Below are 26,607 nucleotides of genomic sequence, written 5' to 3'. Positions count from 1 at the left end.
ACAGTCCAACGAATTGTCAGACGAGGGAGGTGTAATGGTCGACTAAGCAAGAAGAAGTCTTCGATAAATGAGAGGAATAGAAAGAAACGACTCGACTTCGCGAAGCAGCACGTAAATAAAAGTGTTAGTTGGTGGGACGAAGTAATTTTTGTCGATGAACGTCAAGTGCAGATGTTCTCCTCAAATGGAAGACCTATGACTTGGAGAAAACCACGTGAAGAATTTTAGTCGAAGCATCAGCAACCCACAGTTAAATAGGGTGGTGGAGGTGTCATGATTTGGGGTTCCATATCGTTATCTGGGGTAGGCGAATTATCATTCATTGACGATACAATGGACAAGCATCAGTGTCTGAACATCATAAAAGAGAACTTACCGCAAAGTGCTACAAGTTTCGGGCTTTAGAGGACGTTCAAATTGTATCGAGACAATGATCCGAAGCATAAAGCGGGTATTGTGAGACTAAGGACGCTGTATAGTTGCCCTAAGATTTTGGATACCGCTCCTCAGAGTCCAGACTTGAACCCAATAGAAAATTTTTGGAGTGAATTGAAGTGAAAAGTACGACAAACGCCAGTGACATCAAAACAAGCTTTAAAGGAACGAATACTGGAAGAATGGCGGCAAATAGGTCCTGATTACACGCAAAAGCTCGTTTACAGCATCCCTAGCCGCTTGGAACAAGTGATTAAGCGAAAAGGACTGCATACAAGGTATTAAAATGTACAAGGTTGTGATTGTTATACTTCCAATCCGAAAACATACGTGGCTGTGATAGTGGGCATGTTTCTTTATGTATCATTGTTTATGTTGTTTAAGTTTGAAAATAAGAACATGCTGTTCTGTTATTTATTACATAGTCCTATATCATTTTGTGCCGAGACTACTCCTGTAACATGTGATGTCTGTATATAATAAATTAAAAATAAAACTACACTGGTGGCCGAATAATTTTTTGTGAGTCACTGTATAGTCATGTTGCATACAGTCGTAGAAGGTTAATAAACTTTACTTTATTTAGAAAGCTTTAATAGCTTCTTATTTAAAAAATCAGAAGTTTACTTTTCAGCACTCCCTCATAGCTCCCATAGTAATGTTCAACAGGCCATTCAGCTGATGTGTAACAAACATCCAGAAGGTAGTGAAAGTCATCTCGAACCCTTGCAAGCACGGCTGGAATTACTGTAGTGCTGTTGCCGTGCACCAAAAGTGGGTTGAAAGCAATGGTGCAACGCCACATCCGTACAGTCCTTATGCTCTAGAAACTGTATAGTCTTCTCTAGTCTCTACGACAACAACGCCACATAGTTCTAACCGAAACTCACCTGTTGAAACGCAATGTAGTCCGGATGCAGATTTGGTAATGAATGAGCGAGATGGAGGTGAGCTAATTACATCTAGGAGACCACTATCGGCATCCATATGAACCCAGTAACTGACAAATGGCGCCAAGGCAAACTTTCACTTCCTATGCGCAAGTTAAAATTTGCCCCATGTTCCCATCTTCATTCATGTGGAAGAAATAGTGTTGTGAAAGGGGATGGGCCTTTCTGAAACCCCCTGCATTTAATCCGTATTTGCACTTCAGGAGCCGGCCGGGGTGACCGAGCGATTCTAGGCGCTACAGTCTAGAACCGCGCGACCGCTAAGCTGACAGGTTCGAATCCTGCCTCGGGCGTGGATGTGTGTGCTGTCCTTAGGTTAGTTAGGTTTAAGTAGTTCTAAGTTCTAGGGGACTGATGACCTCCGATGTTAAGTCCCATTGTGCGCAGAGCCATTTGAACCATTTTTTTGCACTTCAAGATAGGGTAAATGATGAAGGCTGTTGTCGCTGTAGGCGCTGGAAAAATGTTTAGCTTCATGTTTGGCTGCAAACTCGACAGTGCAGTGGCTGCGCAGTGACAAGAGATTGAGGTCCGCAGAGAAACACAGCAAGCCGACTGAGGCAGTCACAGGGTTAAGTGAGTAGGCCATCTCGTCAATAGCTCCGACAACACGGCGGCCGGACCTGCTGGCCAACTTTTCAGACGCCGCGACGGTTGCCGGCCGACGCCAGCCAGAGACGGACAAGGTCCAAGTCGCACGTAGTTGCCTCACTCCCGCCGAGCGACAAAGCTCTGTGGCCGAGCTGCTGTTCTTGTCCTCCCTACTAAACTCGTTAACCAAGTTTCATTTGCAGAATGAGTCCAAACTCTTACCTAGAAAGATCCCCGAGTCACAATTGGGATAAAATCTTTTAACGGAGCTCACTGACATTTCTGTTTAACAACGCGATTTGTAATTTTTGCGTACATGACATCCTATTTGTCACTTCCTTATTTACAGTATCTGTCTTCTTATTTCGTTGCAGCGTTATGTAATTTTTCTTACAATTACTTAAAAATTTTGCCGCACTTGTAACCAAAAATATGTAGTGAGTGTAATTCCGTGATGATGTTACAAACGGCCTTGGATGTTATAGAGGGGCTAATGTTCCTACTTGAGGTCAGCGACCTTGGTCCGGAAACGACCGAATGTTATAAGCGAAAATCGTTTTGATATCTCTTACCGTGGACCCCTTCTATTGCATGCTCTTTGCTTCCGTATTTTACATGGAGGTAGTGTGGACCAAAAAGAGAAAAAAAATGTCCAGTAAACATGGGCTCTGAAACGCATACCTTAAATGCTATGAGCACTTGTTCGATGAAGAGATGTTTTTCACGGTAGCGGAGATGGACTATCTGTTGCTCATAGATCATGATATATCCATTTTGGAGCCCAGCTTCCTTCCTTGATCTCGTCCATAGTACCACCTCTCAAAATGTGGAATTGAAAGAGCTTACGGTAGAAGATACGATATTGCAGTGCCCCTGTTATTCTGATTACGACGCAAAGTTCCTTTGGAGATGCTTGCATACTGAAAGGAACAGGGACTGCGGCGACCACGGCCGTTACACATCAGCTGTAGAATGGAATGACGACAAGGACCGGGTCTCGAACCCGGATATGCCGCTTATTTGGCTATCTGTGCACGAGCCACGGCCAGATCCAAACTTTCATATGTCGCCGATCATGCATCTGTGACCTGCACTCTTACATCCATTATGTATACTCCCGTAGAGGACAGTCGTTGTACTTGAAAGTCGCTTGCCGGTATCGGCAGATAAATAAGATATTGTAAGGTAAGGCGACCGCTCGCAATAAGCGGGAAGTCCAGGTTTGAGTCTCCATCCGGGACAAATTTTCACTGTCGCGTGCATGTCCACAGGAATTTTGTATCGTAACCAGAGTATCACAGGCACTGCAATATCGTATTTTTCTGGCTATACCGGGCAAGCGATTTTCAAGTTCAACGACTGATCTCTACGGGAAGATACATAATGGATGTACGAGTAATGTCGCACAAGCATGGTTGATGACACATGGAAGTTTGCGTTTGGCCATGAGACATGCCCGGATACCCAAATGTTAAGGCGACCACTCGCGATAAGTGGGAGATCCCGATTCGATTCCCGACACGGCACAAATTTTCATTGTCGTCATTCCATTGTACATCTGATGGTAGTTCTTATTCGCAGCTGCGAATTCATTTGATGTGTAGTAGAGGCGGTCGACTGTCAGATGTAGCATAGCCCTTTTCGCTTATAACTTTAGGCTCGGCCGCTTCCGGGCCAAGGTCCCTTACCTCAATTCGGTACAATTATTGATACGATTACCATTCTCCATCATCCCTGTAAATCTGTAATATTAGCGCGGTATCACCCTGTATATCGTATATAAAAAGAAACATATTGCCATTTTGCTGTGTAAATGGTGGATCAGAGTTGTTTCCTTGCGTCCAATTTCTGTTTTCACCTATAAAAATGTTCCTCGCTGTCCATTCACGTTCCTTTTGTCACTGTGCCTCCCGTATACTCTGAGCATCATGTTTGAACGCCAATTTCTCACGTATTATGATATGAAGAAGATCTAATGAGAGTGAAAGATGTCCCAACACGAGTCCATTGCTACTTGTAGATAAAATAAAACAATAAAAGAGATGTTCTTCTGAACAAAGGAAAGAATTGTCAGCGCCTGTTACCCTTGAGGCCAAATATTGATCAGGTTCTTCTCTAATGATGACGCAAGTTTCATATCGTCTTACGCCAGCAGCAAAATGTGTTAGTGTTCCATTATGTGTTTATCACACTCTCTAACCACTGTACATTTCAAATGGTTCAAATAGTTCTCAGCATATGGGACTTAACATCTGAGGTCATGAGTCCCCTAGAACTTAGAACTACTTAAACCTAACTAACCTAAGGACATCACACACATCCATGCCCGAGGCAGGATTCGAACCTGCGACCGTAGCGGTCGCACGGTTCTGAATGAAGCGCCTAGAGGCGTTCGGCCACACCAGCCGGCGCTTTACATTTCAGATATATTTGCACTAACTCTGCTAATATTTCATACTGCCAGTGGCAGCTCCAACCAACCATTCGCAGTTACCACCGAAACGACTCATCTTTGGATCCGTGGTTACTGCAACGTGTTTGCTCCTACTATTGAATACTTGCAGCGAATCTGTTTTAGCTGTTAACTGTGACGCTCCCCGAAGACGCAGAAACAGATCTTGCCGGCATGTTTAATTATTGTGTTATTTCATAAGTGGAAGTACAGTCAGTCATTGTGGCTGATGATTATATACTCGCCATACAAAACACAAGACACCGACTTTGAAGAGCACGGCAGTCGCTTTGGAACGCTGTAGCGGTGTAGATCTGGTGATTGGCGGTTAGGCGACCCTACACAGATAGCCAAATCGTTCGCTGGAATTGTCCAGAATGTTTCTCAAACCAATCACGAACAGTTGCTACCCGGCGACACGGTATATTGTTATCCACTAAATTCAGTCGTTGTTTGCCTGCAAATAGTCGCCAAATACCCGAACGTAACCGTTACCACTCAACGATCGGTTCAGTTGGACCAGAGGACTCAGTCCATTCCATGTAAACACAGCCCACAGCATTACGGAGCCACCACCAGCTCGCACAGTGCCTTGTTGATGACATGCGCTCTTGGCTTTTCGGGATCAGCACCATACTAGAACCCTACCATCAGCTCGTACCAACTGAAATCGGGACTCATTTGACCAGGTCACCGATTTCCAGCCGGTTAGGATACAACCGATATGGTCACGCCTGCCCTAGTGGACGAGTGGTTCTAGGCGCTACAGTCTGGAACCACGTGACCGCTACGGTAGCAGCTTCGAATCCTGCTTCGGCAACCGACAGACAGACCAGCAGAACAAAGCAGGTGCTCCAGGTCCCAGACACTCGTAATGAATTGCAGTTCATTCTAATTCCGAGCGACACCAAGGGCGCCAGGACTGACTCGCAAACGTGGAACGCAACCTGTTTCTGTGTGCCTTGATGTATAACAGAGCCGCTTTGCCTGCTGATCAGTTAGCTTCCACAGACGCCACAGTGGAAAAAACAAGAATTCTGCTGTTTCGTTCTGTTTTAAGGTTGTCAGAAGGTTATTGTCCTGAAGAAATGTTTCGAATACTTCTACCGACTCTCTCTGCCTTGCATGGATCCAGCAGAGGCCGTGCGCTCAGCAAAACTTTTTCCGCACAATGAAGAAACCTTGTTGCAGCCCCAAGTGTTGTGCCAGAAAAAGAAGGAATAGGTTGTAACCTCGCATCGATTCGAACGCATTAGGGACGGAGCACTGCATCTGCTAGACTACTATAGACGCGGAAGTCAATCACAAAGTTGTTTGAAAAAATTTCTGATACGCACTGTACAAAGCCTAAAACCGAGGATTCTAGGAGAAGTATCGTGTCATCTGTGGTGTCACCGCCAGACACCACACTTGCTAGGTGGTAGCCTTTAAATCGGCCGCGGTCCGTTAGTATACGTCGGACCCGCGTGTCGCCACTGTCAGTGATTGCAGACCGAGCGCCGCCACACGGCAGGTCTAGAGAGACTTACTAGCACTCGCCCCAGTTGTACAGCAGACTTCGCTAGCGATGCTACACTGACAAATACGCTCTCATTTGCCGAGACGATAGTTAGCATAGCCTTCAGCTACGTCATTTGCTACGACCTAGCAAGGCGCCATAGCATTTGATATTTCTCTTATGAAGCATGTACAATCAAGAGCGATGTTCTACAATTATGGATTAAAGTTAAGTATTACAGCAACTGCGTCCGTTTTTCTAAGTTCTCATTTCCTTGTAATGTTCCAGACCTCACGCCAGACTGCGTGAGCATTAAGCGCGTGCCTTTCGGCTTCCTCTCATAGTGACTTGGCTGTCTTGCCAAGTCACAACATCATCTTCGGCGCCCCTCTCTCTCTTTTGGTGCCTCCCCACGCTGTCTCTTCCCCCTCTCTGGCTTCTCCCTCTCTTCCTCATTTTTCCCCCTCCATAACCCCTCTTTCTCTCTCCCCTCTTCCAACTCTCTTTCCTCCTCCCCTTCTCTCCCCTCTCCAATCCCCGTCCCCTACTTCCTCCCACCCCCACCCCCGTCACCCATCTCTCCCTCTTCCCCCTTCCCTCTCCCCGCCCCCTCCTCTCTCTCGCTCTCTCTCTCTCTCTCTCTCTCTCTCTCTCTCTCTCTCTCTCTCTCTCTCTCTCTCCCCACCTCCTCTTTTGACAAAAGTGTTGGTTACTGGTGTCTATAAAGTGCGTTGTCTTTAACTCCGCTGCTCAGGGTGACAAGCATTTAGATTTTGCACATCTATTTCTCTGTAAGTACTGAATCCTACCACCTGGCCAGTTTCTATTAAAAGTGTTATGTCCTAGCTAGTAATGCCACCCGAGCCCGCTGCCAAAAGGTTGGCAGCATCAAAGTCCGGACGCCGTCCGCATAAGCAGCGCCAGCGAGACAGGAAATCGCCGCAAGTCTGCGCGCGCCACCGCTGGCTTCTGGGTTCTTAAGCGCTGGAGTCGCGAGCGCTAGTACAGTTCTGTATTCGCCGCTCAGTTGTATACTCGCCACCGAATTGTGTACTTGCTAGTCAGTTGTGTGTTCATCGCAGCAGAGTTGTTGTTTGTCGTCAGCCGACGCTGACCTAGCCGCTCCGACTCGAACTAGACAGATTTCTGTAGACACGGAGTTCACTGCTGTGTTTCTGTATCTTCGTTAATAAAGATAAGTACCGACTTTTATTTAATCAGAGTGTTTGGGTTTTCATCTTTCTGTTCACTGTTCCAGCGGACCGGTCGGCCCGCTATTAAAAGTGTGGCGGTGACTTCGTAAGCCGTTTCTACAGCGAATTGCTTGTCGCTACGAACGCCGCCACAAAAAAAAAGGAATTCGCCTTCCACTATTATCATTCGGTCGGAAAATTGTTTCTAAATTACAGTGAAATGAACAGCCTTAGCTGATTACAGGCGTTGACATACGTCAACGGGGACAGATGAAAATGTGTGCCCCGACCGGGACTCGATCCCGGTATCTCCTGCTTCGCGGGAGGCGTGCCAGAAATAAATCCCTGCAGTCGCGCTATCCTCTCTGTCCTCGGTGGCTCAGATGGATAGAGCGTCTGCCATGCAAGCAGGAGATCCCGGGTTCGAGTCCCGGTCGGGACACAGATCTTCATCTGTCCCTGTTGACGTATGTCAACGCCTGTAAGCAGCTAAGGGTGTTCATTTCATTGTAATTTCATTCTAACGAGCTGCATGGTCTCCATCTTAGTGTGTCTCTAAAATGTTGCATTTCTGTAGATCGCTTAGTTGGCACATATGACTTGCCGGATACAGCGGACGAAGTTATTTAACCACTTGGGCCATTATTCTCATCCCTGGTGATTTTAAGTTTTGTGAACAGTCGCTTGAGACATGTTTCTGTGTCCTAATGCTGGAAACGTCATGAGAGGGTATAGAGGGTGTAGAGACGGTAGCTGTTTTACGAATTCAGACTCAGGATTGGATCTTTCCAGTGTCTCACAAAGCCAAACCTGATATTTAGGCACTAACAGATCATGCACTTCGACCAGGAAACCACAAAATTCGACTCTCCGACACTGTAGTTTTATCAAGGTTCAATCTTTACAACACTACAATGTACAGAGATGTCATATAAGTTCAGAAACATAAAAATAACAGGAAAGAAGAAGTACTACAATTCGACAATCTGTGGGATCTAGTGCCAAATTAAGCGAACACGGCCACCCCTTGTGCAGTACAGGCTGCGTTACACACACAGGCGACGCTCCGCGATCTGCGACGGTGGTCGGGTCACGCGGCTTGCATCCGAGCAGCTCGGCTTACGGATCTAGGAGGCCACGACGAACTGCCTTTATAGCTTAAAACACTCTTGGTGGAAGTTTCAGTTCCTTTTTCCCTTTTCTCGACAATCCGTTGCGCTCCACATACCAGAAAGGTTGGATATCTGTGATTTTAAGGACTTCGACCCGCAGTTCTGACAGAAGCCATAACAGCCTGTCTCTCGGAAATGCGACGTACAGGCCGTTAAAGAAATTAGTGTCTTGGGAACACCCAGCGTAGGTGCTTATCTTGTACTGGCATAAATAAATAATGAAAGGCTTATCTGGTCCGAAAAGCAAAAATGCAGAGCCTCGTGAAGATTGCGATTGCAACGGTTACTGCCTTGACATAAAACGCGCAGCAGTCGAAAGCTAGATGTTACATAAACTACTGCACTCTTACTGGTTTTGCTAGTAACTTTCCAGAGAAACCGGTCCTGTAGATAGGCCTATTTACCTATGCAGTGAAACGATTTAGTGCTGTACTCTGAAAGATGGTACTGAAATAAAAAGAAAGAATGTAAAACCTCTTTACCAGAGTCAACGATTAGCTACAATAACAGAATTCGTGTAGCACAAGCAAGGACGATTAAAGGGCGATAATAGTACGAATAAATTTTGCCGAAATTCTATGCTAAAACAGCGAGCATAAGCACAAAGTATGCGACTGGTATTACTACTTTATCCTAGAATCGTGATACAAAGAAGTTCAACTAATTGATATCACTAAAAGTCCCCCGTCGCGGTTTTTGTCTGTATTGAGTTTCAGGGGCTACTGTACTATGGGGAGTTTGAAACTGTTTTCAGTAACATACAGGCTGATTCACAACTAGAATTTATGTATGAAATCTACGACCCCTATGCCAGACAAGTAGTCCGGCCATAGATTTCAGTACTAAGTGAAATGAACATCTTACTTTTTAAGGAAGAAGGTGCAAAATACAGAAGACTTGCACAAAAGTTATTTTCTTCGTATGCACGACTCCCAAAAATAATGTCGATAAACGGAAAGAGAATAGCTGTTGGGATGGCTAACGAAAGGGGAAGTGTACTGCAGTTATGGGATCTAACGGGGAGAAACAATGTTAACGAAAATATGAGCTTAAAAAAAACCCACACTGAAAAAACTTGCAAGAAAGATAGAAGCTAAGAAGTTGACAAGTCTGCTCCCTGGTAAAATACACGGTCCAGTCACATTAACGTGACCACCGCCTGTGTTTGACACCAACGTGCAATAACCACTCAGACGGCATTGCACAGCACTAGCAGTGGACGGTATATAAGGTCTGTCAGGGGGAGGCGGGAACACTGCAGTCTTTGTCCTAAGTGGAAACGGAGCGATTTACCTGACACCCAAAAGGGCGTGATCACTGGCTTTCGGGCCGAGGGTGGACGCATTTACGAAACAGCGAAGTTGCTAAATTGTTCCTACATCCCAGACCACCACAGTCTCCGGATTAAAATCCAATCGAGATTCGATGAGAGCACCTCGATCGGGCTGTCCGCGTCACGAATCCTCAGTCGAGAACCCTGGCGCAGAACCTCGTTTACTCTCTTCCTGCATACAGGGTGTTACAAAAAGGTACGGCCAAACTTTCAGGAAACATTCCTCACACACAAATAAAGAAAAGGTGTTATGTGGACATGTGTCCGGAAAAGCTTAATTTCCATGTTAGAGCTCATTTTAGTTTCGCCAGTATGTACTGTACTTCCTCGATTCACCCCCAGTTGGCCCAATTGACGGACGGTAATGTTGACTTCGGTGCTTCTGTTGACATGCGACTCATTGCTCTACAGTACTAGCATCAAGCACATCAGTACGTAGCATCAACAGGTTAGTGTTCATCACGAACGTGGTTTTGCAGTCAGTGCAATGTTTACAAATGCGGAGTTGGCAAATGCCCATTTGATGTGTGGATTAGCACGGGGCAATAGCCGTGGCGCGGTACGTTTGTATAGATTTCCAGAACGAAGCTGTCCCGACAGGAAGAAGTTCGAAGCAATTGATCGGCGTCTTAGGGAGTACGGAACATTCCAGCCTATGACTCGCGACTGGGGAAGACCTAGAACGACGAGGACACCTGCAATGGACGAGGCAATTCTTCGTGCAGTTGACGATAACCCTAATGTCAGCGTCAGAGAAGTTGCTGCTGTACAAGGTAATGTTGACCACGTCACTGTATGGAGAGTGCTACGGGAGAACCAGTTGATTCCGTAACATGTACAGCGTGTTCAGGCACTATCAGCAGCTGATTGGCCTCCACGGGTACACTTCTGCGAATGGTTCATCCAACAATGTGTCAATCCTCATTTCAGTGCAAATGTTCTCTTTACGGATGAGGCTTCATTCCAACGTGATCAAATTGTAAATTTTCACAATCAACATGTGTGGGATGACGTGAATCCGCACGCAATTGTGCAATCACGTCATCAACACAGATTTTCTGTGAACGTTTGGGCAGGCATTGTTGGAGATGTCTTGATTGGGCCCCATGTTCTTCCACCTAGGCTCAATGGAGCACGTTATCATGATTTCATACGGGATACTCTACCTGTGCTGCTAGAACATGTGCCTTTACATGTACGACACAACATGTGGTTCATGCACGATGGAGCTCCTGCACATTTCAGTCGAAGTGTTCGTACGCTTCTCAACAACAGATTCGGTGACCGATGGATTGGTAGAGGCGGACCAATTCCATGGCCTCCACGCTCTCCTGACCTCAACCCTGTTGACTTTCATTTATTGGGGCATTTGAAAGCTCTTGTCTACGCAACCTCGGTACCAAATGTAGAGACTCTTCGTGCTCGTATTGTGGACGGCTGTGATACAATACGTCATTCTCCAGTGCTGCATCAGCGCATCAGGGATTCCATGCGGCGGAGGGTGGATGCATGTATCCTCGCTAACGGAGGACATTTTGAACATTTCCTGTAACAAAGTGTTTGAAGTCACGCTGGTACGTTCTGTTGCTGTGTGTTTCCATTCCATGATTAATGTGATTTGAAGAGAAGTAATAAAATGAGCTCTAACATGGAAAGTAAGCGTTTCCGGACACATGTCCACATAACATATTTTCTTTCTTTGTGTGTGAGGAATGTTTCCTGAATGTTTGGTCGTACCTTTTTGTAACACCCTGTATATCACAACGGTCCGCGTTGCAAAACGTGATACTTCAGACTTTTGATAGAGGGTCACATCCATGTGGCTGGTCACTTTCCAAGACATACTTCCGGAACAATCGGGTACGTGTTTCTTATACTTTCCGCAAATCACTTTAGGCGACTGCAGAATGGAGAAAAAAAAATTTGTTGCTGATATATTCGTGTCATACATGTGCTCCCTTTGTGAAGGCGTCTGCTACAAACATAATCCGAAAACAAATGAAAACACCGAAGTGAGTCACGCAACGAGCGGCGATGCCTACAGCTGAGGCAGGGGTGCCGCGTTCGTTGCTCGGCGAGCACCTGCGGCGTCTCTCCCTGACTTGCAGCCTCGCTCCGGGGGAAAGAGCTAGAAAGGAGCCCTCGCAACCTGGCGAACCCGCCCGGCAAGCCACGTAACCGGCCTGCAGCGCCGGCGACACGCAACCCGCCCAGGCGACGCCTCGTTACTACTTTCGCTGCACCAGGCCGCCAAGTAGCGCTCTCGTCATTGTGCGGCCCAAAGTAAAGAACCCGTGACAAAACAGAACTCCCCTGACAATCTTAACAGCGAAGAGATCATCTGAAAACGAGTCAGAATACCAGAAAATATTGCTCAAAGTGAGTTTAACATGGAGAGATGTCCGAGAAACCGCGTGACTGCTACGGTCGCAGGTTCGAATCCTGCCTCGGGCATGGATGTGTGTGATGTTCTTAGGTTGGTTAGGTTTAAGTAGTTCTAAGTTCTAGGGGACTGATGACCTCAGATGTTAAGTACCATAGTGCTCAGAGGCATATTTTTTTTTTTTTTTTTTTTTTTTTTTGTCCAATACAACGCCGGTTTGCTATGAAAGTAGCAATTAGAAGATTGGCATATATGAAAGATGCACGAATGTCCGACAAAATGTCGATGAGCCATAAAAATAGGAATACAAAGAGAGTCGTATTAGACATCATGAGAAAGAACACGCATGTTAACTTGCCCTTGAGGCAAGAGGCTCTCTCTCTCTCTCTCTCTCTCTCTCTCTCTCTCACTCTCTCTCTTTCCCTCTCCAGAGTAACAGTTCCTTCACCTACCTCACTGGCCATTAAAATAGCTACACCACGAAGATGACGTGCTACAGACGCGAAATTTAACCAACAGGAAGAAGATGCTGTGATATGCAAATCATTAGCTTTTCAGAGCATTCACATAAGGTTGGCGCCGGCGGCGACACCTACAACGTGCTGACATGAGGAAAGTTTCCAACCGATTTCTCATAAACAAGCAGCAGTTGGCCGGCATTGCCTGGTGAAACGTTATTGTGATGCCTCGTGCAAGGAGGAGAAATGCGTAACTTCACGTTTCCGGCTTTGATAAAGGTAGCCTATCGCGATTGCGGTTGATCGTATCGCGACATTGCTGCTCGCGTTCGTCGAGATCCAATGACTGTTAGCAGAATATGGAATCGGTGGGTTCAGGAGGGTAATGCGGAACGCCGTGCTGGATCCCAACGGCGTCGTATAACCAGCAGTCCAGATGACAGGCATCTTATCCGCGTGGCTGTAACGGATCGTGCAGCCACGTCTCGATCCCTGAGTCAACAGATGGGGACGTTTGCAAGGCAACAACCATCTGCACGAACAGTTCGACGACGTTTGCGGCAGCGTGGACTATCAGCTCGGAGACCATGGCTGCGGTTACCCTTGTCGCTGCATCACAGACAGGAGCGCCAGCGAGGGTGTACTCAACGACGAACCTGGGTGCACGAATGGCAAAACGTTATTTTTTCGGATGAATCCAGGTTCTGTTTACAGCACCATGATGGTCGCATCCGTGTTTGGCGACATCGCGGTGAACGCACATTAGAAGCGTGTATTCGTCATCGCCATACTGGCGTATCACCCGGCGTGATGGTATGGGGTGCCATTGGTTACACGTCTCGGTCACCTCTTGTTCGCATTGACGGCACTTTGAACAGTGGACGTTACATTTCAGGTGTGTTACGCCCCGTGGCTCTACCCTTCATTCGATCCCTACGAAACCCTACATTTCAGCAATGTAATGCACGACCGCATGTGCAGGTCCTGTGCGGGCCTTTCTGGATACAGAAAATGTTGGACTGGTGCCCTGGCCAGCACATTCTACAGATCTCTCACCAACATCTGGTCAATGGTGGCGAGCAACTGGCTCGTCACAAGACGCCAGTCACTACTCCTGATGAACTGTGGTATCGTGTCGAAGCTGCATGGGCAAATGTACCTGTACACGCCATTCAAGCTCTGTTTAAATCAATGCCCAGGCGTATCAAGGCCGTTATTACGGCCAGAGGTGGTTGTTCTGGGTACTGATTTCTCAGGATCTATGCACCCAAATTGCGTGAAAATGTAATCACATGTCAGTTCTAGTATAATATACTTGTCCAATGAATACCCGTTTATCATCTGCATTTCTTCTTGGTGTAGCAATTTTAATGGCCAAGAGTGTATATTCTCTGCTATTTTGGATTGTTCTAGGATAGTTATCGAACGATCTCTTCGCTCTTTATGCAGGGTGTCCCAGGGTAAGCGCGTTTTAAGAGTTTACAGCACTACTTCGTCATAGGAAGCACCTTAACGAAATGTAACTCATCGACGAAGGAAGTGACTGGAAAGGCGCTTGTTTGACCGATTCTTGAGTACTGTTCATCAGTCTGCGATCCTTACCAGGCAGGACTGTTAGCAGAGGTAGAGAAGGTGCAACGAAGAACGGCGCGTTCCGCCACGGGTCCATTTAGCCGGCGTTAGAGCGTTATTGAGATGTTCAACAAACTCCAGTGGCAGGCGATACAAAAGAGGCACGAAATTACCAAAATTCGAGAAATTAGAACTAACGCAGAGGCATACTGACAATCATTCTACTCAAGTGCCATTCGCGAGTAGAACAGGGAGGGAGGGAGGGATCAGTTAGTGATGTAGATGTAGATTCTATACTGTGACACAAATCTACTGTAAGCTCTTTCCATATTTCGAGAGGAGATGTATGGGCCAAACAAGCAATCACTGTCCTTTAAATGCATACCTTAAAAGCTACGAGCACATGTTCCATAGAAGAGATGTGTTTCACAGTAGTAACATAAACAAGCGCTCGAAACGCTAAAGATGTGCACTTTGGAGTATATATTTGCTGCACTTTTTTTTCTTGTTTTGTTTTCTCAAGAGATTTGTTTCTTAGTATTGAAGATGAAAAAGTGTTCCTAGCTCTTAAGGTATACATTTTAGCGCCCACCTTTAGTAGAATTTTTTCCCCTGTTCTTGTCCATACTACCTCCTCTGAAAGTTTGTCGGTAGAGCCGTGGTTAACCCTGTATAATGTGCGTGTATGAATCTGATAAACTTCACGGTGGCTGTAAATCGACATCAGCTCTATAAGGTTTATTTCTAGAACATTACAATGGATCAGTAAAGGTCCAATGCCTATTTCGAGCGGCGTATCGTTACGTCTCATTAATAATCTTAAACAGGTTACTAAAATCACTTGTTCAGTATTACATGCTCATGCCGTTAAAAAAACAACATAGGCACATCGTATGCGGTGCTCCTTACCTATTGATAACCACACCAGATAGGTCTACAAGGGTACCTATATGTGCTGTGGTTTTACCTTATTTTAAAAGACAACAATGTGGAATGTACCATATGTTTTAGCACAATATGATACTGTTTCAAGACACAATATCCCAGTTTTATTTCTGTAGATTTTTCACATAGGTTCACGTGGAAACGACAAAGTAGTTAAAATTGGTCAACCGTCATGTATAAATAATTCCGATGAAATAAAGCAGTTATGAAGGGAAAAAATGGTTTCATTTCATTCGTATGAACATGTGCAGCAGGTTGCGCTTGCTCTTTGGCCGAGTGCCCTAGCCTGTGTATTAATACAGAATAGGAAAACAGCGACGCTGGCGTGAGATTGGGGTGCTAAAACGATATCGCCAGAGCGTATAAATTTTGAGTGTCTAACTTTGAACTGCAGGAAAGCAAGACATAACTTTGCGGCTTTTTCACCGAAAGGAGAGGAGACCCTGTTGTTTTAAATGAGTTGCAACTGACCTGCTCGTATGGCATAGGGCGCAGTGCTGCCAACTGGCTACACAGGGAAGTGAACCCCACACACGAAACGAAACCGCGCGGCCGTGGGCTGGTGGACACCGGCCAGCCTGAGACTGCTTTTAGGCGGTTTTATTCGCTCGTTTAGGCAAATTCTGGACTGGTTCCCGCATCCAATCTCTCAGAGTAAACGATACACAAAGTATAAGAATACGAAAACTCAGAAAACGAAATTTACACCATTCAAAAGCGTAAGGCGCACACCACTTCAGACTTTTAGGACACCTTAACGACTGTGGCGTCAGAGAGGAAGGGGGGGGGGGTGCGGGGGGGAGGTGCGGGGGGGAGGGATACCCATTATCACAGTGAAATAAAAATGCAAAATTTGCTAAATCCTGAAAAAGTGGATGTCTTAGTATACGGGATAAGCAAGGGAAAAGTAGAAGATAAATGAGCTATAAACAGAGAGACATAATATCACAGACTCATAATATTAACAGAATATCAAAAACCGATAACCAGGTAATTATTGTACATAGTTTCAGGCTCTCTTGTGCTAACAGATGGAGCACACAGACAAGTCTGAAATTAGTTTTTATATGCCTTGTGAATATTCCAACAATTTTTTTTACCGAATGCTTGGTTCAAATGGTTCAAATGGCTCTGAGCACTATGGGACTTAACATCTGAGGTCATCAGTCCCCTAGAGTTAGAACTACTTAAACCTAACTAACCTAAGGATATCACACACATCCATGCCCGAGCCAGGATTCGAACCTGCGACGTAGCAGCAGCGCGGTTCCGGACTGAAGCGCCTAGAACCGCTCGGCCACAATGGCCGGCACCGAATGCTTTTGTGGAAATTAGTGAAGTGAGTGATGTTACATTTTCACGTGGACTTTGTCATGAACCACGGTCTGTCGATAATGGTTTGTGTAAGTACATGTAAGCTACAAGGGAAAGGCTTCAGAGGCCCGCGTGCCTGTAATTAGCGACGAACATACTAGACGCTTATTCTGGAAGAGGAAATTTAAATCATGACCCGACCGTCCTTACCCATAAGTCTCTATGGTTTCCCAAATAATCTCAGACGAATACACACACAGTTCCTGGAAGAAATGTATTTACGGTGTCCTTCCGATTTCTTGTCATTTTCGAGTTGATAATCCGCCACTAATATTCTGAACGTAGACGGACGTTAAATAATAACATCACGTCTTTCCCGCCGCCTTCTTCTTATCGGTTGAGACGGCATTTCCTCCGAGGTCGACCGGTTACACTTCGTCATACACACTTGTCTAAGTGCAGTATTCACCGAGCTGCGTTACGTAACATTTCAGTAGCGTACCAATGAACATACAGCTCGATCTGATAGCACCTGTATCTTTATCACTGCAATGTGGAAACCGTCAGCTAAAGAAGAGCTTACAGAGACGATTTGTGTGAAAAGTCGCAGTCGCGCTCAACTGTATGAACGTTTTAGTTTTATTACCATCAAAGCGTATTTTCGTTGGTTTAATTACACATATTAATCGTTATTACGTATGTAGTGACGCCGATATAATGTCGAAATCGTTCATAAAATGAAATATTAAAGGATAAATAGGGGGCTTTCAGAAAATCTGGAATGTTTGTCCAGCGTACGCGTAAATACATTACGTGAACGGCAGAATGAGATGCAGTAGTCGTATTTACATAATTTAATTACATATTTGATTGTACCACAACTATTTTATTAATTTTCTGACACGTGTCTGACACTGTCCATTCACTAAAGGACAGGAAATGAGAGACATGAAATATGTCGTAAGTGTCGTTGGTACAACACGTGTAGTGGGTAAGTATTTGAAATGCTAACGCACGTAAGAGAGCGAATCCATTGTGCAAATAAATCTAGGGTTTGGAGTGTACAGTGTCCTTACCTATGATAGCTTCAGACATTTATCAACTGCTGTCTCCAAATAATAAAGAATTAACTACGTTGTGGCTCGGTAAAGTGCCATATTCATAATCCGGAGCTCTGCGGTTCTATCCCCGTTCAGTTGTAGAATTTCTGTCTGTTTTTACTTCTTTCAGGTCAGGTAACGTTTTCTAATGGGAAAAATGCCGAGCTGTACAGCCTTTCAGCATCCACGTTAAACTGTAGGTCTCCCAATAACGTGGTGGGTAAGTAAGTTCAAAAGTCGGAGGAAGCCAACGGCGTACCATTTCTAATAGGACAACACCCAGTGCGATATTCGGGTTGATGACAACCTTACTTGTGATAATAAGCACCTGACGGACTCAAAATTTAACATACTTTTTAATTAAAAAAATTGTGAGTGAAGGCAGATGAACTCAGCCAAGGCTCTAGCCACAACGCATAAAACCAAATGCTTCTGATTGTGGATTCAAAAATTGATTATCACAAATATCAACTCGATTCAATGAAAGTATCTCTGTAAATTTTGACAATACTCGTTTTATAAGTTGAAACGTGACTTTTTTTTCTGCTACAATCTGAAGTCATTTATGATACGGACGCATTTCGCCTGTTACATTAAGGCACCTGCAGTGGATTTAATAGTTATTCGTTTTTCCGGTAGAAATTTGCGTTTCATATCATCTGTTCAAAGGTCCGAAGTCGCACTTTCACTTCACTTAGAAACATCGACACATTTTCATATACGATCTTTTTGTTTCGTAATTATCATACTTCGTGAGCTAACTGCTGTAAAACGTCCCTACTGTTCCGACAACAGCTGCAGACTGTTATTACGAATACAGTGAGTTAAATCTGTCGTAGCTACACTGTCAGCAAGTGGAATATGATAAGTACGATACAGACAGATCGTGAAGTGAAAATGTGTCCGTGTTTTGTGGGTGAAATTACAGTGACGCCTCGCGCCTATGACCAGATGAGGTAGATTTCTGCCAGAAAAAACTGGATAACTATAAGCAGTGATTTTTTAATGTAAAACTATGGTATCAACTGTTTTTAACGTGTAATTATGACATATAAAAGCAAAACTGTACTTTTCTTGATTAAATCCGCTGAAAACGTCCTAATGAAAGAGGCTGAACGCATCTGGAACGTAGATAACTATGCACAGCAGCGAAAAGAAGCCATAATACAATTGATAAACATAGTCTTTGAACAGGAGTCTATTGCTAAGGCAGAATAAAATTTCTGGATGTGTGCACTGATGACAGATTGGATTGGAAGAAACACATTGATGATCTGAAATTTCCTGGCAGATTAAAACTGTGTGCCGGACCGAGACTTGAACTCGGGACCTTTGCCTTTCGCAGGCAAGTGCTCTACCATCTGAGCTACCCAAGCACGACTCACGCCCCGTCCTCACAGCTTTACTTCTGCCAGTACTTCGTCCCCTACCTTCCATACTTTAAAGAAGCTCTCCTGCGAACCTTGCAGAACTAGCACTCCTGAAACGTTTGAGTTCAGCTGTTTATGCAGTTAGAGTTATTGCAAATTTTGGTGATGAACAGTATCAGTAAATTAGTCTACTAAGCCTATGTTTATTCACTGCTTCCAAATGGCATCATATTTTGAGGTAATTCATCATTAAGAGAAAGTATTCATTGCACAAAAGCGTGTAATCAGAATACTATGTGGAGTGCACCCAAGATCATCCTGCAGACATTTATTTAAGGAACTAGGGATATTCACAGTGCCTTCATAATACATACATTCAGTTATGAAATTTATTATTAATAACCCACCCCAGGTCAAAAGTAATAACAAAGGGCAACACTAGAAGAAAGGATGATCTTCACTATTCTGGTTTAAATCTGACTTTGGCACAGAAATGGGTGAATTGTGCTGCCACAAAAGTCTTGAAATAGCACTGAAAGTCTGAAGGGTAGCCAGCCAACACGTAAAAACAAATTAAAATGATTTCCAAATGACAAGTTGTATGGAATAATTTTTAGATGTAAAGCAGTAAAAGAAATTATATCGTGTAAAGAAATCTTATTACATGAATGAGTGGTGTCTGTTCTTTCGGGCATGCGCGAAGGAGCAGATACCGCGCAACCATATAATTGATTGGCCTAAATGGGCAACGCTTCCACCTTCTTCAGTGCAGATGCACTGCTACTTCTGACCTCCTGCTGGAATCTCAGAGTAGTGAGCCTGGAGTGCCTGGACAGGGACTGCGGGTAGCTGGAGCTCGGTGGGAGTGTGGGTGGTCAGAATGGCGTGCAGAGGTAGTCCGCGCAGTTCCGACGAACACTGTCTTCGAGGTGGCGCAGTGGCTAACGCAGCTGCCTCGTAAGCGCGAGACCCTGGGTTCGAATCCCGGACCAGTACACGTTTTCGTTCGGCGCCGCTAATTCTGCATCAAGTCCCTATGCAGCTGACATCACTAATCCCTTACCTTTCCTTCCCCCTCCCCCTCCACCTTCAATTTACATATCAAGAAGCCTTATGTTAAACCGATAAGTTCCACATTATTACGAAATATCGCATTCATCATCTAGGAACAAGTATAAACGTAATGTAACATAAAACGAATGTTTATATACTCGCTGAGGATGATATCGAGACTAACAAAATAGTAGATGGTATACGTTCTTAAAAAAATACGCCATAGAAGGGAGCACAACAGAAACTTCTAAGTAGGTGATGACGCGCTAGTAGGAGCAACAAGTGGACCTAGGCAAGCGCAGGCGACCGCGGGTGGGCCACTTGGTCTAGGCGTCGCACGGTTCGGCTGGGTCCCCCGCACCGCAGGCGGAGCGTGGCAGCGGGTACTTACGTCGGTGGCCCTGTACGCCTGGCGGGGGCGTGCGCGCAGCAGCGGCTGCCTCTCGGTGCGGTGCATGTCGGCCGACGTCGCCAGCCCGCTGCAGACGGCAGACTGGCCGCCTGCTGGCTCCGCCTAGCGCCCCGCCTAACCACTGGTCGGCGCTCCCTCTCCCCGCAGCCCGCCGCGGCTCACACAATGGTCGCGTAGGCAGGCGCATCTCCACACACACAGATTGCGGCATCCGCGATAGAAGCAACTGCTGCGGCACTGATAAGACAATTTTTCAAGAAAACAGTACAGATGAACGGCGAAGAAGAATAACACAGCTCGTGAAAGAGAAGCCCTCAAAGACTTTTTACAATGTTTCAGGTAGGGCAGTTACAGTGTTAGTAACTGCTCTACCTGAAACTTCCTCGCATATCAAAACTGTGTGCCGGACCGTGACTCGAACCTCGGACCTCTACCTTCCGCGGCCGATTGAGGTTGTATCGGTTCCCAGCCCCAGTTTAACCTGTGCCTTAAAACCGCTCAAAGTAACGGTTCCGGAAATAACCGATTTGAAATTTTTTATTCTTATTACTTCCTGTGATAAACGTACTAAGCGAACAAAGATTGAAACATTTTGGCTCCCTCAGTTTCAAGATAAGTAGAATCAAAATATTAAATTAACTGGACAAATAAAAGAGAGTCCGTCTACAGTTCTTTGCTTGTCTCGGAAAGTGATAAGTGGTTGAATGCCACAGAAAAATCACCGGTATTTTCCTATTGATTCTTTTTTTTTAATTCTGCTCAAAAAACATGATGTAATCGAGGACCGTGCCACTGTTTCCGCATTACGAATGGTCAGTGCTAAAGGGTGAAAACTGAGATTGGACAACTCTGGCTCTGAGCACTATGCGACTTAACATCTTAGGTTCAAAAATGGTTCAAATGGCTCCGAGCACTATGCGACTTAACTTCTGAGGTCATCAGCCGCCTAGAACTTAGAACTAATTAATCCTAACTAACCTAACGACATCACAGACATCCATGCCCGAGGCAGCATTCGAACCTGCGACCGTAGCGGTCGCTCGGCTCCAGACTGCAGCGCCTAGAACCGCACGGCCACTCCGGCCGGCTAATATCTTAGATCATCAGTCCCCTAGAACTTAGAACTACTTAAACCTAACTAACGACATCACACACATCCATGTCCGAGGCAGGATTCGAACCTGCGACCTTAGGGGTCGCGCGGTTCCAGACTGAAGGGCCTAGAACCGCTCGGCCACTCCGGCCGGAGGACAACTCTGGGTTTCTCATGTTAATTTGTCCGCTTTCCAAGGCTAGAAGCAGGTGAAGGCATATTATGTAGACAGAGGCAACAAATCAGCTACTTCCTATTTTTTACTGTCAACTATGAACACAGTGTTAAGTTTAAGTTTTCTCTTTAAATGATATCGTAAGTTCGTCATGGCTCCTCCCGTATTTCATGTTTTAAAGCAAATGGGTCTTTCTGCTTCACTGATACCGTAGTTCGTAAAATACCTCCAGATTAGGGATGGTGTTATACTGCAATGCAACTAACGTCTGGCGACAACAGCGAGAAAGTGCCACACAGACTAAATCCTTCATGTTTTAAAGCAAATGGATCTTTCTGCTTCACTGATACCACAGTTCGTAAAATACCTCCAGATTAGAGATGGTGTTATACTGTAATGCAACTAACGTCTGGCGACAACAGCGAGAAACTTCCACATAGACTAAATGGGACAAGTCTGGCACGTTGCAAGTACACGCGTGCCGTATAATCTGCCGCGCCACATAGTGACATGTACAATATTGTTTCAGTAATGCTGTACTAGTTCTTATACCATGTGTTTGTTGCTCGTTTCTGTCGGCATTGTTACTAAAAAATTTTTTCATGTTCCAACCCTCGTATACCATTTCCATGCAAGCAATTAATACCATGCACAAGTCACGACTATGACGATGGCTCTGAGCACTACGGGACTTCACTTCTGAGGTCATCAGTCCCCTAGAACTTGGACCTAATTAAACCTAACCAACCTAAGGACATCACACACATCCATGCCCGAGGGAGGATTCGAACCTGCGATAGTAGCGGTCGCGCCGTTCCAGACTGCAGCGCCTAGAACCGCTCGGCCACCCCGGCCGGCACTATGACGATGACGGCTCGTCTTCCAGTGCGGCTCTTGCAGTGCGCCTGGGCCTAACTGCAGTGATGCTTATATGCTCTTCGTATAGTTGCCGCTGCCGTCGTCGTGTCGTCCTAGTCAGCGTTCTACTGGCTGACGCCGTCTCACAGCCTTCTCTGCTGCAACGTTTCGGGGCGACGTGACAGCGCTTGATGTTACGCCAGAACAGTGACAGTGCGTTTCCTACCTTGGAGTGCCCTTGATGCCTCCAAACAGCCTTAGCGCACAAGCCATTATGTCATCAGTATACCATCCCGCTCCCTAGCGCCCAAGTGCATCCCTGCGATATCTACCAGCATTTGATCAAAAAGCCTCACAACAGCTCTTATCTCGTCGAGAGAGAAAAAGAAATCACGTCTCGAAAACACTGCATCAAAATTCATTCCATTGTACATCAGCAGCTGTCCTCGTCAGTATTTGGCGAAATGATGCGTTAGGCTTGGTTTGTTGCTAAACTGAACATGAGAGAGGACCTTTTATAAATATAAACCAAGTCAGGAAGCTCACAACAACCACGTAATTGTAAAAATGCGGCGTTTACAACGTGTTCAAGATACCGAGAAAACTACTGTTTCCTCTGTTTTTACGATGAATATTACCCCAGCACATGGAAATCATCAACTGTAAAATAATAAAAGTGTAGTGTTGGCAGAAGAGCCAACACTGTGTTTCTAGAGGAGGCCGAAATGCACGCGTTTAATTACACGCTGACTGGCGTGAGGTCTGGAACAGGACAATATCTTGAGAATTGCAAATAAAGTACGTAGACGATGTAATACTTAACTTTAATCCACAATTGTAGAACATCTCTCGTTACGGTACATGCTTCATAATATTAATTATCAACTGCTATGGCGCCTTGCTAGGTCGTAGCAAATGAGGTAGCTGAAGGCTATGCTAACTATCGTCTCGGCAAATGAGAGCGTACCGGTCAGTGTAGCTTCGCTAGCAAAGTCAGCTGTACAACTGGGGCGAGTGCTAGTACGTCTCTCTAGACCTGCCGTGTGGTGGCGCTCGGTCTGCTATCACTGACAGTGGCGACACGCGGATCCGACGTATACTAACGGACCGCGGCCGATTTAAAGGCTACCACCTAGCAAGTGTGGTGTCTGGCGGTGACACCACAAAAAGAATCCCGGAAATTTGTTTGCAATGCCAAATCCAACTTTGTCTTTCCTTTTCGTGCCTTTTATGAAAAGTTTGGTAAATACAATACACTGAGCATTATTTTGGCTTAACTGCAGTGTAAGTCACGTAAAAACTGAAAATTAAAAGAAAGCTTTCCCCATAGGCTCGCGAACCCACGATCTTCGATTACCGCTCTGTTTACTTTTCGCTGCGCCAACCGCTCCCTGGAAGCTGCACACAATGGCCCATGTCCCACCCGACCCTCGCCAAAAATGCTATTTTTTCTAACCACTCGACTACCTGGAGTCCTCGCTTCCGCCGATTTCACTCCTGGCCAAGATCTGATGTGCCATACATTTCGGCGAAATGTGTGATGACGAGTGGGCGCGGTCGCCTTGTAAGCGCCTCTTAAGAGCTACGAAGTCGGAACACTGGACACCAGTTACAGGCTGAAGGGGGTCGCACCATCATCTCTTAACTGATGCGACGCAACAGTTACCGAGTCTTTGTCAGGTAATGCAACCACGGTTCATGGGAAAGATGGTCTGCTAAGAAAGGAGATTCCCTAGAGAGTCTACGAAGGAAGAAGTGTTCAAAAATGGTTCAAATGGCTCTGAGCACTATGGGACTTAACATCTATGGTCATCAGTCCCCTAGAACTTAGAACTACTTAAACCTAACTAACCTAAGGACATCACACAACATCCAGTCATCACGAGGCAGAGAAAATCCCTGACCCCGCCGGGAATCGAACCCGGGAACCCGGGCGCGGGAAGCGAGAACGCTACCGCACGACCACGAGCTGCGGACGAAGCAGTGTAGATCAAACACAATCTGTAAGAAGAAATCATATGATAGGACGTGTGTTAAGACAACAGGGAATAACTTCCGTGGTACTATGGCTACGCACGAAGGACAAACATTGCAAGACTGGAATGTATAGAACAAAGAATTAACAAGGTTGGGTGTAAACGCTGCTCTGTGCAGAAAACATTGGTACAAGACAGGAAATCGTGACAGTGAGAAGACTCATGACTCGTTAAACCAGTCAGAGGATTGATGACTAAAAAGTAAAACAGTATGACATACACCACTCGTGGTCACAGAGCTCTGATTGAAGTCCCAGTTCGGCTGTTCTGATTTTACTCTCCCAAAAGCTGTTAACTTCACCACCCGCCTTTGTAGCTGTGTAGACAGCGCGTCCGAATGGATCCCATGGTTCAAAATGGCTCTGAGCACTATGGGACTTAACATCTGAAATAGTTCCCAAGGATGAACGAGTTTGCCCATCTCTAGTGCTGACCCGCGCGCCATTGGAAAGAGCAGGCAGCGCCACCCTTCCAGGGAGACAGAGAGCAGTGCCCCCTGTCAACGACAGTCACCCATCGCTGGTCGGGGCCAGTTCGGTCACAACTTCGAGAGCATCAGCGCTGAGTAATAGGAAGACGACACTTAGATACTTCGTTTATTTCTTTCAAATAGTCTTTGTACGTTACTGACAGTATAGTTAGCCTTCTGCCGCCGAGCGGTGTGTCAGCAGTGCGTAAGTAGCAGCATTACTGAATTTACTAGGCAGTCTTGTATTTCAACAACCGTTTAAATTATGTGTCGAATTGTTTGTGCTCTCTATAGATTAGTTCAGACGTTCTTTCCACAACAGTATATAGCATGGATAGGGACTGCGACTGCTGTGTTCGGATGCGAGCTGAGTTGGCATCCCTTCACTCCCAGCTCCAGGCAGTGTTCGCTTCAGTCACACAGCTTGAGGCTGTTGCCAATGGGCTTCACTGTGGGGGTCCAGATCGGGGTTTGTCGGGGACATCCAGCTCGTCCCACACATCCCCCGATCAGGCTACAGCTGCGGCTGCCCAGGATACTGCCCACATTGGGGCTGACCCCTAACCCGTGGCAGAGTGGGAGGTCGTCTCGAGGTGTGGCAGGGGGCCAGAGGGCTGAATGGAAGGCCTCTCCAGTTTGTCTGACAAACCGGTTTCAGGCTCTGTCTCTGGCTGATACTGATATTCAGCCAGATATGGCTGCTTGTCCTGTTCCAGTGGTTGCCCCTCAGTCTGCAAGACCGGGCGGTCGCAGTGGGTGGGCTTAATGGTAGTTGGAAGCTCCAACTTCAGGCGCGTAAGGGGCCCCTTAGGGATATGGCTGCAAGGGAGGAGAAGAAAACCAAACCAATGTGCACTCCGTGTGCATACGGGGGGGGAGTCATTCCAGATGTGGAAAGGGTCCTTCCGGATGCCATGAAGGGTACAGAGTGCACCCATTTGCAGGTGATCGCTCATGTCGGCACCAATGATGTGTGTCGTTATGGATACAAGGAAATCCTCTCTGGTTTCCAGCGGCTATCTGATTTGATGAAGACTGCCAGTCTCGCTAGAAAGATGAAAGCAGAGGTCACCATCTGCAGCATCGTCGACAGGACTGACTGCGGACCTTTGGTACAGAGCCGAGTGGAGGGTCTGAATCAGAGGCTGAGACGGTTCTGCGACCGTGTGGGCTGCAGATTCCTCGACGGGTTCCGCTGGATAGGTCAGGAGTCCACTACACACAGCAGGTGGCTACACGGGTAGCAGGGGTTGTGTGGCGTGGACTGGGCGGTTTTTTTGGTTTGATGGCCTCGGGCATTATACTGAGTGCACTATCCGAAAATTACCTTGAGCAATTAAACAGTGAACCGACTCGTGGAGATAACATCTTGGACCTATTGACAACAAACAGACCCGAACTTTTCAACTCTGTAAGCGCAGAAGAGGGAACAGTGATCATAAGGCCGTTGCAGCATCCCTGAATATGGAAGTAAATAGGAATATAAAAAAAGGGAGGAAGGTTTATCTGTTTAGCAAGAGTAATAGGAGGCAGAGTTCAGACCACCTAACAGATCAAAACGAAAATTTCTGTTCCGACTCTGACAATGTTGAGTGCTTATAGAAAAAGTTCAAGGCAATTGCAAAATGCGTTTTAGACAGGTAAGTGCCGAGTAAAACTGTGAGGGACGGGAAAAATCCACCGTGATTCAACAACAAAATTAGGAAACTACCGCGAAAGCAAAGAGAGCTTCACTGCAAATTTAA

General features: G+C 45.9%; 1 protein-coding gene and 1 non-coding gene across 2 annotated transcripts in view; one reads left to right on the top strand and one right to left on the bottom strand.

Moving 5' to 3' along the window:
- Positions 1-20,307, bottom strand: part of LOC124622379 (protein white-like) — a 247,111-nt gene extending 226,804 nt beyond the window's left edge. Inside the window, exon 1 of the mRNA XM_047148067.1 lies at positions 20,211-20,307. Coding sequence (XP_047004023.1) covers positions 20,211-20,276 — 66 coding nt within the window. The 5' untranslated portion in view covers positions 20,277-20,307. The remainder of the gene's footprint in view (positions 1-20,210) is intronic.
- On the top strand, positions 7,487-7,561 carry Trnaa-ugc. The gene has a single exon. It is a non-coding gene; the product is annotated as a tRNA-Ala (tRNA).
- Positions 20,308-26,607: the final 6,300 nt, after the last annotated feature.

Source organism: Schistocerca americana, chromosome 7, assembly GCF_021461395.2.
Source record: "Schistocerca americana isolate TAMUIC-IGC-003095 chromosome 7, iqSchAmer2.1, whole genome shotgun sequence".
NCBI classification, from domain to species: Eukaryota; Metazoa; Arthropoda; class Insecta; order Orthoptera; family Acrididae; genus Schistocerca; species Schistocerca americana.
The sequence above is the reverse complement of the archived record's forward strand: the minus strand, read 5'-3'. Positions and strand labels throughout refer to the sequence as shown.